The 13,841-nt window shown below is 43.8% G+C and overlaps 1 protein-coding gene across 1 annotated transcript in view; it reads left to right on the forward strand.

Annotated features, from left to right (window-relative positions):
• Camta (Calmodulin-binding transcription activator) overlaps positions 1–13,841 on the forward strand; it is a 1,827,966-nt gene that overhangs the window by 485,856 nt on the left and 1,328,269 nt on the right. The window contains exons 14-15 of the mRNA XM_080281035.1: positions 9,507–9,971; positions 10,056–10,805. Of these exons, the coding sequence (XP_080137161.1) occupies positions 9,507–9,971; positions 10,056–10,805 (1,215 nt within the window). The remainder of the gene's footprint in view (positions 1–9,506; positions 9,972–10,055; positions 10,806–13,841) is intronic.

The raw sequence follows: 13,841 nt of genomic DNA on the forward strand, positions 1-13,841 counted from the left end.
CAATTCGGTGCAAACATACTTTATAGTATGCGACACTGGTTCAACCACAGCACCCCTTATGTCCTCCAAGGTAGTACGTGGCCTGAAGAATGCTCCCAAAATTTATTACCCTGGTGGGGCACAAACCCTCGTTCTTCAGTGCACAGAAATGCACACTTTACCACTGTACCACAGACTCTCCATATATATATATATATATATATATTGACAACGACATCACATAGCTATGGGTTTGTACTTTCATCTATTTAGTTTTTGACTCTAGGTTAAGTTTTTTTTTTTTTTTTTTTTATTTTTTTTTTTTGCAAAAGTATCACTGATTATCCCAGGCTAGGGGTGAAGACAGCCAAGCCCTGTGCCCGGGGTTAAGGGGTTAATATTAGCTGGCATGCAGGGGAATTCCCAGGGATATGGAAGGATGGGATATTGCTACCTTTTCCCAAGCCAGGAAGGGACCCGACCTGCCCGTCATCATATCAACCCATTGTGCTACTGCCCTGCGTGGAAAATCTACTGGAGAAGATGGTTTCTCGTCATCTCTCCTGGTGGTTAGAGTCCTGCAATCTCTTTTTGGGGCAAAGCGTGGATTCAGGCCTTGCTGGGTCATCCTGGATGTCCTGTGTCATCTGGAACATCTGGTACATGACACATATCGCCAGCAGCTCTTCATGATCACCCTCTTCATAGACTTGAAGGGAGCCTTTGATTCTGTCCCCCATGATGGCATCCTGCATTGCCTCTCCTGCCTGGGGGTCTCTGGTCCTCCCCTGTCATGACTGTCAGATTACTTTTCAGAGCGCAACTTTGCGGTGTCCGTGGGTGGTGCTCTGTCAGATCCCCGCCCAGTCTGGTGAGGGATTCCGCAGGGGTCTGTTCTCAGCCACCTTTTATTCAGTGTCTTAATGTCGGATCTCCCTCAGGTCGCCCATGCTACCTTTCTAGTGTATGCCGATGATGTGACCATTGTGTGCAATACCTTCATTTAGCTGCATCTACTTTTGAGGTCTGGGCTCATGAACGGGGTCCCACCATCAATGTCCAGAAGAGTGTAGTGATGAATTTCACGCTCTGTCATATGCCATCGTCGCCAGTGATCAGTCTCCACTCTGCCATAGTGTCTGTTGTCCATGAGCATATACTGCTGGGCCATTGGGTGGATGGGCCTATTCTTACTTAGAGGAGTCACATTGAATACCTGAGGATGTTCTGTGCAGAGGCATGCCATCATGAGAAGTATCGCTGTGACTCACTGGGGGACCAGTAGAGAACTCCTCTTGAATTATTATTGGTTGACCATTTTGGGCAGGATCAATTAGGGCTGCTCAGTATATGGCTCAGCATCTACAGCCCAGCTGCAGAGGCTAGATACCATCCAGAACACAGCTCTCCGTATTGCACTGGGACCTTTTGCTCTTCTGCCTTGTCCCTCCAGGCAGAGGACTTCTGCCCCTCCAGCACACCAGACTGAAGCACACATGCTGGTGCCTTTTCACCATTCAGTGCTCTCCACCTGACCACCCACTCCCTGAGCTCTTCTCAAAGGCAGGAGTCTTGCCGGATCTTCCTTCTTGGCCCATCACGTCCTGGCAGCTTCTCCTAGTGCATGCTTTCTTGGTTTAATGCTCAATGGGCCTCCCTCCTCCAGACCGCCAACCTGTGAATTCTGTGTCTCCCATCCTTCCGGGGCAGGGCCCATCCTCTGTGATATCCATGGATTTTCCTGAACCCTTCCACAAGATTTGGGATGGCCACCTCGCCCTCTTTCTCTTTCAGTGCATGGTTGACACCACCTATGTGGGGCACATGGCAGTTTTCATGAACGACTCGCATGCATATAACCTGGGAGCCACAGCCACTGCCATCTTTATTGAGGATCTCTCTGCCTGTTAGACATGGCACCTGGATGATTCCCATGATGTCCTCACAGCTGAAGTCTTTGCAGTCTCCAGGGTACTGCACCTTTTGTTGTCATGCTCATCACCCCACATGGCAGTCTTGTACACAGACTTCATGGCTGCTGTTCATTTCATCTCCTCCCCGTGACCCCACTCGGCATGACATATCATCTACCACGATATGTGGATCGACTTCTTCGGAATGCTTGGACCCTGAAAATTCAATGGATCCCAACGCATGTTGGCATCAGGGGCAATGATATTGTGGATACTGCAATGGTTGGCCCAATCTTAACCAGATAAAGAATCTCTCCCTTTACCAGAGTTCACACACCACCGGCTTTTAGCCACAAAATGCAAGTAGGTCTGGGATGGCATCCTTCATGCTGCCCTTCCCACCACAGTGCTGGGTTTGTACTGCTTGGGCTCTTCTGACCATCCTTTCGCCTGACCTGCCTCCCGAGTCCTGGACATGGCTTTCACCAGCCTGTGTATAGGTCATGTGGGTTTGACATCTCATCTTCATTGCCTGCAGCTCCTCCCCGACCCCTACTGTCAGTGGTGCGGTAACCAGGAGAAAACTGTGGCCCACTTCTTGCTACACTGCCCGTGGTTCCATTCCCTTCACACCATTTTTCGGGATCGATTGGATGCCCTGGGGATCACAGACGTCTCCCTCCCTACCCTTCTTAGAGGGATGGGCTTGGATCAACAACTGCGCCATTGCATCCTTCGCCACGTGTATGTCGTCCTTTGCAGATCGGAACAACTTTGTTGCCTGTGAATAGCAAGTTCTCCACCTGAGCCATTGGCAGGGCTACATGAGACTTTCTGTCTGTGACAGCCCTTCAACCAACACCAAGACCAAGACCAATCTGGGGGACAATTAACCCCACCAAAAAGAATCTGGTTATGTGGTTACCACCTAGCATAGTAAATGGTTTCCTGGGTACAAGAAACCATTTGGCTTGTCACTCAGTGTAGAGACCATAAGGCCTCCCTCCATTGAATGAGTGGATGATGGGTACCCCTACTTACCACAAGTCTTAACTCAAACAGGAAATTAACATTTTTAACATTTACATTCCCCCTGATACCTCTTTCACTGTACTAGCTCAGTTCATTGCTCAGGTCCTCCTCTGTAACAGACATTGAATTTTATAATTACTGGCAAGTTAAATACTAAAAACACTGCCTGGTATGAATACTGTGAAAATAACCACCAAGGCCTTGACATTGCATCACAGCTCAGCACCATACACATTCTTATTGTCACCTGACAACACACCAACATTCCACATCAAGCACACTACTCTCCCTATTCCTCAGACACCACATTCTGTTTGCCAGCACATTAACTGTCCAGTGCCAAACAGCCAGAACCTAAACTCTCTTCAGATCAGCTCCCTGTCATTATCATCATAGGAATATGCTCCAAACCAGAATAATCACACATCACTTACACAAGCCACAAAAAAGCAGACAGGACAAAAAATTCACTGAAGAAACAGTACAGTGCATCAGCCCACCAAACAACACGTCCATCACCAAATTTGGCAGGTACTTTATGAAATTTAACAAGATCATACCTAACACAGAGAGAAACCATATTCCATGAGGCAGCAGAAGACTTTACAACCTAACCTCTACAGTGGAGATTGCATGCCTCATAAAACAGCTTGACCCACGTAAACACAACTCTCCTCTCCCACACAAAAGACACCATCATAGGACTGCAACAGCAATAAAACAAAATCAGTACAAAGAAAACAGGGAACTGGAAAGCCTTTGTAACAACTCTCAGCCACTTCACTTACACCTTTTGGCTCCACAGAATGCACAACAGAATCACTAAATTGCAAACAAATACCTTTAAGACTTACTCCACCATCACCTCGAATGAACAACTCATCCTGCCGTACATAGTACATGAAGACATACTTTTGTACAACCACACATACATGAGTTACCTTACACCAACACACTGAGTCTGAAAAGCAGTCTTCTCTATGTCGGCATTCCTTTCCTTTTGACCACAACATAACCCCCTTCATTCCAGAACAGACATGTAACATTATCAAGAAAACAAATAACTACAATAATAGGGCCAAATGGCCTCAGTGACATACACTTAAAACATTTAGAGCCACATGACATCCAGGCCCTTACAAACATCAGCAACTACCTATGCACACACTGTAGTGTTCTGAACATTATGAAACATGGAACAGTCATCGCTGTCTTTAACCCGTGGATTGCGAGCCACAGCTTAGGCTAGGAGGCGTCGTGTTGCGAGCCACAGCTCATGCTGTACTGGCCGTGCATCACCGCTAACTACTGCACCCCTATGCAAACTTACGCAAAGACGGAGAGAGAGAGATTTTTGTTTTTTCACCAGATGATGCCCTGGAAGTTAATCTTCAAGTTTGCACGAAACAAAAACTAAGGAAAAAAAAAAAGATAATTTTTTGACTACTCATCTATGCAAAAATGGAGAGAGAAAGAGAGAGAGAGAGATTTTTTTTTTTTTTTGGGGGGGGGGGACCAGATGATGCCCTAAATGTGTATCTTCACGTTTACAAAACAAAAAAAAACAAAACAAAAAATTGCACACCTCAGGGTGGGATAAAAAAAGGTAATTGCACAATCCACAGGTTAAACCAAACATGGACCCAACACACCCTTCACTGTACAAACATAACACTACTTAACACACCATGCAAGATAACTGAATGCCTGGACCTTTAGTGGTGGCATCTTCGTCGTGGGTCCACCCCCTAGAAGCTGTCTAAGTGGAGGGGGAGGACAGCAGGGGGGCCAAACTACCACAAACCCCTCTGGTTCCTCACAGGGCCCAAGAACCTTGGAGTGGCTTCAGTCGCCTGGGGAAGTACCACATCTCCCAACACAGCACACACAACAACACTTTTTTTTTTTTTTTTTTTTTTTTTACACCAAGAAATGATTTCTTGAAGACTTCTTCAAGCTGGTGACATTGAGAGCAATCCAGGACCCGTCAGTAAGTACATATGTCCAACATGCACAAAACCCATCACTTCGAGTTGACAGACAAAGGGTTCAGTTCAGTGCAATTCTTGCAAGAACTGGACCAAATTCACCTGTACAACACTTGCATTCAGAGAACATTACACAAACACCTGGACATTTGCCAGTCAGTCATCGAACATCAGAAACTTCACGAATGGCGTCCCCCAGGATCTGCTTCGTCCCCTACTCTCTTTAACCTATACATGAATGACATACCCACATCCCACACACCACAAATACACATAGCTTCCTGTGCGGACAACATAACACTTACATGTACACACCAAAATGCAATCACAGCCACACACATCCTCTAACTTTACCTCAACACACTACACGAATGGTTCATCACAAACAGACTCAAAATAGCCCCAGCCAAATCTACAGTGACCCTTCTCTTAAACTGGACAGCAGAGCACAGTCACATTCCACACCTTACCATAAACAACACTCCCCTACCACACACACATTCCCCCCAAATCCATGGTGTAACATACAGTACCTTATTGTCACTTAAACAGCACATCACAAATATTAACCTGCCCTCTGTCAGAGCCGTTTATAAATGGCTGTGCCCTTTGCCACGGGCAGTCTCGGAGCTGTTCATAAATTTCCTAGGATTAGAAAAATCACCCAAAATTGAAATATTGAGCGAGGCTGGAAACATTTACTAGGCGTTAAGTTTTGAATGTGGCGCGTCACAGGAGACCACTATGAGTCACCCAGAGTGTGCAGTGCACACGCACACTGCCCCTGCATCAGGTCAACTTTAACTCCGTATTATAATAAAATTCGGCAAATATTGCATATCACTACGCCCAAGAACAGTGGCCACATGCTTCCAGGACATGTGGGGAGCATCACCAGGGCATATACTTTAGTATACCATGCTCAAACACCAAAGAAAACCGACTGGTCCCCTGTGGAGAGAAGAAAGCCTACGGGGTTTACTCACGTATTTCACCAGATAGGTGCGGTCATAATGGTGGCCCAAAATCAACCCTCCTGGCTTCTGTGAGTACCAGTTTGGGTGTTTTTATGAGTTTTGCATCAAAACTAAGCTATCTAGGCAAAAAAAAAAAAAAAAATCTAAAAATCTGTCGGCACTGGGGGTTTGAGAGGTGTTATAGTTGCCAGTAGAGGGGGGGATTCAAAATAAATTAACACTAAGACTCAATGCCCTAAGTTCACTTGCCTCTGCAGCATTCACACACAACAAAAAAAACACCACCACAGTATACAAACAATATATTTATGGAGTGATGAACTATGCAAGCCCTGCTTGGACTTCTAACCTCACAGAAACACACTACAACACTCTACATACCATACAGAACAAGGCCCTAAAAATAATCACAGGCTGCAGAGCTACTACACCTACAAATCACCTACACCAAGAAATCAAAGTCCTCAAAGTCAAGGATCATCTAGACATGAGAGGCACACAAATTCATCCCATAGCCTCCACAAACCCACACCATCCACCACACTACATCACAGCACATCCACACACACCAAGGAACCTCAGAACAACACCCAGCACACGATATCATACACAAATACTGTACTGTCATTTCTCCCCCCTTGCCTGCATCAGACCAGCTTCCAGAAGCATATCCATGCTCAGATCACTTGCCGCTCCATTCAGTCACTCAAAGACAATGCTCAGCTGTATACACAGCCTCCTGATATCCACCCTTCTGAATCCTACCTCCGTCATGAGGACTGGGTCCACCTGGCCAGGCTGAGACTTTGGCATCTTCCAGCCCTCTTTAGTTATCAGAAAAGGCTGGATGACTCTGGCACTGATGCCTGTCCAGGATACAGGACGGCACCTCATACTATTAAGCACATTATGGAAGACTGCATTGCACACAATCACCTGTGCTAACAACACAGCATGCACTCCTTGAGAGCTGTGTGGGAAAACCTGGTCTTGGCCGTGGCCTTCCTTAGGAACTCAGGGCTGTTCGGCCAGACTGCCTAGGGAACAACAACTCAATCGGTAGAGAGGTGGCCTGCAGTCCCACCGGACCCAGGTTCGAATCCCGGCTGGGGCAGGGAACAGTTTAAGGATTTGAATTTCATTAAATCAGGCTTTACTGATCTACCAGAAGACCCGCCGACATGTCGTAAAAATACCCCCGCTAATACCAATACACCAGTCCTGTATGAGACAGCCCTAGCATGTATTCAATATGGACGGTGGGTGTTAGCGCCGAAGTGGTGACATGTAGAGGTGTATGGTATGTAGGAGGACTGCTGGGCCTTGATAGCAGGCTGTGAAGCCTATGCCCAGAGTCTGACACATAAAAAAAAAAAAAAAAAAAAAAAACTGCTACCACTATCTACTGAATGCCTAATTCATAGCATTCACTCCTCATGTCCCCCTTGCTCCCTCATTGTGAGGATGTAGAGTGCTTCACTTAACAAACACCCTACTAGTCAACCTCACACAGCTCACATTTGACAGCATCAGCTCCATGTGACTTTCACAGTGTACACTTCTGACAGCAATAGACATAAATAAAGCCTTTGATGTCATCCTCCTGTAAGTTAATCACCAAATTCTATAAAGCAGACTTAGAGAACAAAACCAACCACCACCTTGCAAACTACTTATTTGGTAGACAAGCACATGTTACACCCCATGGCAAGTCATCACGAACATGAACCTTCCCTAACGGAGTTCCGCGGGGCTCTGTACTTTCACCCACACTTTTCACCCTGTATATGCATGACATTCCTACACATCAGTCACCCATACCATTGCCTCATATGCAGATGACATTACCATAACAATCACACACCACATTGCTGACACAACCTGCACATTGTGGCAAGACTACCTCAGGCATGGATTGAGGATAATGGGCTGACAGTCACACCACCCAAATCCAACCCTACACTGGTCACCAGCAGCAACCATGAGCCACAGGTACAGTACACCCCTGGCGTCACACTTGACTGTGTACCAGTGCCTTACACCTCCATCACTAAGATCCTTGGAGTAATATACATATGACACTAGAAAATATACAAGACATCAAGAGACGATCACGTTTAGATTCAGCGCACTCAGGGCAGTTACAGGGACAAAGTTTGGGTTGCGAACAGAAACACTCTTCTTTTTTTACAGTGTATCAGATCAGTGATGCCTCCCAACATGAGCCCCTACCCTATCTAACACGCACTACAACACCTTGCCGACCATACAGAACAAAGCTCTAACTATCATTATTGGCTGCACAAGTACCACTTGCACAGTCACTTATACTTTAATACTAATGTCCTCCCTTTTAGATATTATCTTTACAGGAGAGACATACAGTTCTAAGAAGCAGCCTGTGCTGACACACAGCACCCCTGTCATTGTATGTCAGAGTCACACAACACAAATACACATATGAAACAGTGATCACACAAACACTACTAGACCCTCTTCAGAAATATCCAGCTTCTAGATACTCCAGCACAGACAAGAAGGAAATGCCTGTATACAGTAAATCATTATTCTAACAGACAGATTAGGAGGAAGGGCAGTTCCTTACGGCCAGTTGTTCATTAGTTGCACATACTGCCAAACTATCCTAAAGATTTAGGTTGGGTGGAGTCATGGATGATACATGCCCCTTCTGTAGAACAGGCTCACACAATTTATCAGACAAAGTGGAGCATTGCACAACACATGCCATACTAAGACACAGACACATCATCAACAGTGTAGGAAACCTACGGGATGATCCCATGGGGACAGTTCCTACCCTTTGGTCGACAAGTATGCTGGGCCAGCCAAGACTGGGATTGAGCAATAAAAGCAACAGCTTCTTGATGCTGTCTATGCTGTATACAGTATTGAAGTTTTCCTTTTTGTAATATGTTTGAAAATGCTTAGAAATGCTTTTTTCTCCTTAATGTTCATCTTACTTATAAAGGAATAAGGTGTACACTGACATCCATTTTGTGATAGCCAAAATTTTTCACATTATACCTTATTGGTGGAATAAGGCTTATTTTGTTTTTTTGCCCATTCACAACAAATATTATGATCATTGATATGAAAAAAAGTTAAGAGTAGATAATAACTGAAGCTTTAAAGAGCCTCATTATCAGGACTGTTTGGCTCCCCTTGCAGTCATTCACTTTATGTAGCATTTGTTCACATGTTTTTACAAACATACTTTGTTGAAATGCTAGTGTAAAAGTGTCCTCCAGTAATGACAGGAGAGAGTGCATTGCAGGCTAATTTGTAAAGTAGAATTCATTAATAACTTGACATAGCTTGAGTTATAATTACATTGTTAGGTGGTTCAGAAAGTAGTATTGAACTATATTCATTTGTTTATATTCATGAGGTAGACCCTGAAATGCCTCTCTTTGAACTATTCCACTATGCCTTGCATCTTAGCACCTGTTGATTCTATGGGTGTGGAAAAAGGAGGGACAGTATATTGAGATCCACCCCAGCCTGCTGTAAGCTCCCCCTGGCCTGCTATAACTGGTGTAGTTCAGTGAGGTGTTACTGAGCATGCATGTGACAGTTGCATGCTGCTGCTCCCACAGGTGTCGTCAACGAGTGGGCCAGGTGGGTGTGTCGCCTCCCAGTACCAGGGCGTAACACAGGAGGGGGCCCGCCCACCAGAAACCCCACCCTCCACCAGCAACAATACAAACAACAATAACAACAACAATAACAACAACAATACCAGCACAAACACCACCTCGAGCAACAATAATAATAACCTCAACACCACCACAGCCCCACTAATCCTAAACCTGTCCAACATCCAGGGTGGGGGTGGGCTGCTCATCCTCAACAGTGGAGGGACAGGCGCACACCACCCTTCGCCCCATCCTCCCTTGGCTGGCCCCCTCACGCTTACGTCATATTTGGGACAACCTCACCCTGCCTCCACTGCTGCCTCCATCATCCATGGACCTCCTCTCGTCCCACACACCACCCACGTTGCACATCTCCACCACACACCACACCACCACCACCACCCTCACCACCACCATCCCATCCACCCACCTCAGCATCATCATGGACCACAGCCACAACCTGCACAACCACCACCACAGCAACAACAGCAGCAGCAGCAACAGCAACAGCAGCAGCAGCAACAACAGCAGCAGCAACAACAACAACAACAACAACAAGCACAACAGCAGCAGCAACAGAGTACCCCACCACCCCAGCATAATGCAAATCTTTTAGTGAAGAGAGAAGGTGACAAGGAGATGGTGGAGAGCCTGAAGCTAGATGCAACCAATGGCAATCTGCCCTTGGATTCTGGTACATTTGCCAGTCTTGTATCTAGTCTCGAGGCTGGGGAAGCAAGAACAAACCAAGAGCAACAGCAAGAAGACTCACCCTCACAACAGCAGCAGCAGCAACAGCAGCAAACAACAAAGGATACTTTTTTAGGCATAAAGGCTGAGTTGTCTGAATTATCAGTTGAGAAAAGTGAAATTTTTTCAAATACTCTAGATCTCTCACCTGATGACATTCAGAAAACTCTCTCAGCCAACTTGCCACCAGGGTCCTGCAGTCGCAAAACTCCCTCCTCCAGTGATGTGAACCCCATGGACTTTATAGACAATGATATGACCTCTCCAGAGGATGATGTACTTGCTAATCTTGATGCGTTTGATATGTTGAGTGATTTTCCTGACTTAGATCATTATGATACTTCCCCTCCTGATAACATGAACAGTAACAACAGCAACAGTAGCAGTAGCAGCAGCACAAACAATAGTGGCAAGTCCGTAACTAACCAAAGCCAGCAGACGACGAGAATGGACTACAGAGAAAATACGGCTAACATAACAGACTACTCTCCTGAATGGGCATATCCAGAGGTAAGATGTCTTTCTGTACGTGTATTCATGTAGTGAATCTTTAATTGGGTACATGCAGGTTTTGAATTCCCTTGTATTATAACATGCAGTTGAAAGTCCATTTTATTTTGAGTTCAGCTAACTTTAGGATATAATGTAAACTTAAGAATACTGGCAATGAAAACATTTAAAATGAGGCTTATAAAGTCATAGGTGCTGTCATCATTTCTTGTTGGTCAAAACCCAAAAAGGTTAAAGCAACTCAGCATGATAATATTTGTACATTGTGTAACCAAAAGATATACTGTAGTTTACCTGCAAGAAAAATATATATCTGGATCGAGAAATAGGGGCGTGGAAGAAGTTGAGAGGCGGAAGAGAGAGTTATATGTAGAAAGAAAGAGAGAGGTGAAAAGATTAGTAAGAGAGAGTAAGAAGAGAGTGGATGAGAATTTGGAAGGAATTTGAGTGTAAAGTGGAGGGACTGTAAGAAAATGTTCTGGAAAGAGGTGAAAAGAGTAAGACAGGGTGGAAGTGAAGTTAGCAGGGGAGTGAAAGATAAAAATGGTAGATTACTAGTGGAGAAGGGAGAAAAAGTGAGCAGATGGAGAGAACACTTTAAGGAATTGTTGAACATAGAGGATGGAAGTAATGCTAGTATAAGTGGCTGGGGAATGGCTGGGAGAAGGAGGGAGGTGAGAAGACAGGAAGAAATCAGTAGGATAGAAGTTGTGAAAGCAATGAAGAAAGTTAAATTGGGGAAAGCCCCGGGAATTGATGGAGAGTGTGGTGAAATGCTGAAGCATGGGGGAGAGATAGTAGTACAGTGGATGTGGAGGATGTGCAGATTGGCCTGGGAGGAAGGTAGAGTCCCAGAGGATTGGAAGTCAGGTATATTTGTTCTCTTGTACAAAGGAAAAGTGGAAAAAGAAGTGTGTGGTAATCATAGGGTCATTTGTCTTCTTAGTATAATAGGAAAAGTGTATGGTAGGATACTTATTGACAGAGTTAGAGAAAGAACAGAGAAATTAGTTGGAGAAGAACAGGGAGGCTTTAGGAAGGGAAGAGGTTGTGTAGATCAGATATTCATTCTTAGATCTTTAGTGGAAAAGTTTCTAGAGAAGGGAAAGAAGTTGTATGCGGCTTTCATGGATTTGGAGAAAGCATATGACAGGGTGGATAGACAAGGATTGTGGAAAGTGTTAAGAATATATGGAGTAGATGGGAAGTTGTTGAATGCTGTGAAGAGCATGTACGATGGTGCGAAGGCTGCAGTGCGTGTGGATGGTGAACTAAGTGAATTTTTCTCTTTGAAAGTTGGGTTGAAACAGGGATGTGTCATGTCTCCATGGTTGTTCAATCTGTACATGGATGGGGTAATAAAAGAGGTACAAGGTAGGGTAGTGGATGTTGGAGTGGCCCTGGTGAGAGAGGATAGTGTTTGGAAACTCCCTGTACTGTTGTTTGCAGATGTTACTGTGTTGTTGAGTGAAGACAAAGGGGAGCTGCAAGGCTTGGTGGATGAGTTTGGGAGAGTGTGTAAGAAACGGAATCTAAAGGTGAATGTAAAGTGATGGTCTTTGAGAGAGGTGAAGTCAGTGAATGTACAGTGAGGTTGGATGGTGAGGAATTGGAAAATGTGAGTACATTTAAGTACTTGGGTAGTGTGATGAGTAAGGATGGAGGTTTGGAGGGTGAAATGCTTGAAAGGGTACAGCAGGGAAGAAAGGTTGCAGGTTCTTTGAAAGCAGTGATAAGAAACAGGGAAGTGAGCATGGAAGTGAAAAAGTTACTACATGACAGTATTGTGATACCAACTCTAACGTATGGAAGTGAAGGTTGGACGTTGTTGGAGGGACACAAGTCAAGAGTGAGAGCAGTGGAAATGAGTTATTTAAGAGGAGTCTGTGAAGTCACATGGAGAGACAGGCTGACGACTGAGGATATAAAGGAGCGTTGTGATGTGGATGTGGATGTGATAGGAAGCATTATGAGGAACATACTGAGATGGATTGGCCATGTGGAGAGGATGGAGGGTGAAAGACTGACGAAGAGAGTGTATGTGAGTGAGGTGGAAGGTGGAGGGGGGGAAGAGGGAGGGGGAGGCCAAGGATGAGATGGAGGGATGGGGTGGAGAGGTATATGAGAGAGAGGGGTGTAAGTTGGGAGCAGGGCAGTGAAATGGCGGAGGACAGGGCGACTTGGAGGTGATTTGTTTGTGGCCACCCCAAACGGGATTGAGGCGTCTGGCAATAGATAGATAGATAGATATATAGATAGATTGCTTTGGCTTGTTTTATTGTTTAAACTGCTATGCCTGCCTTTCACATCTTGGACCAACCGGTAAAATTAAGGCAATGCATTGCATCCTGGCTGGCTGAAATGTGATGTCATAGTTTGACACTGACCACAGAGGCACATATAAATTAAAAGTGGCATTATGGTGAACATAGCCGCAGTTGGTAACTTTTAAGCATATACTGTAGACACTTCAGATATTTTCCCAGTAATTTATCTCAAATGATATAAGAAACATTGCAAGTACCCAAGGAAGTAGGAAATTAGGACTAAGATTAACCCTTCAAGTACTTCCTTTTAATGTGCCATGTGTCTTTTAAAGGATTTGGTTTAGAAAAGAAGAGTCTAGAAAATGAGTGTTAGAGGAAGAATTCAATGTGAACAGGTTAAGGAAAATACTGTATATACGGAATATATATATATATATATATATATATATATATATATATATATATATATATATATGTATATATATGTATACAGTATATATATATATATATATATATATATATATATATATATATATATATATATATATATATATATATATATATATATATATATATATATATATATATATATATATATATATATATATATATATATATATATAAAGTATATATATATATACAGTATATATATATATATATATATATATATATATATATATATATATATATATATATATATATATATATATATATATATATATATATATATATATATATATATATATATATATATATATATATATATATA

The sequence above is a fragment of the Coenobita brevimanus genome, chromosome 87 (assembly GCF_032717465.1).
Source record: "Coenobita brevimanus isolate Jiangsu-jjx chromosome 87, ASM3271746v2, whole genome shotgun sequence".
NCBI lineage: Eukaryota > Metazoa > Arthropoda > Malacostraca > Decapoda > Coenobitidae > Coenobita > Coenobita brevimanus.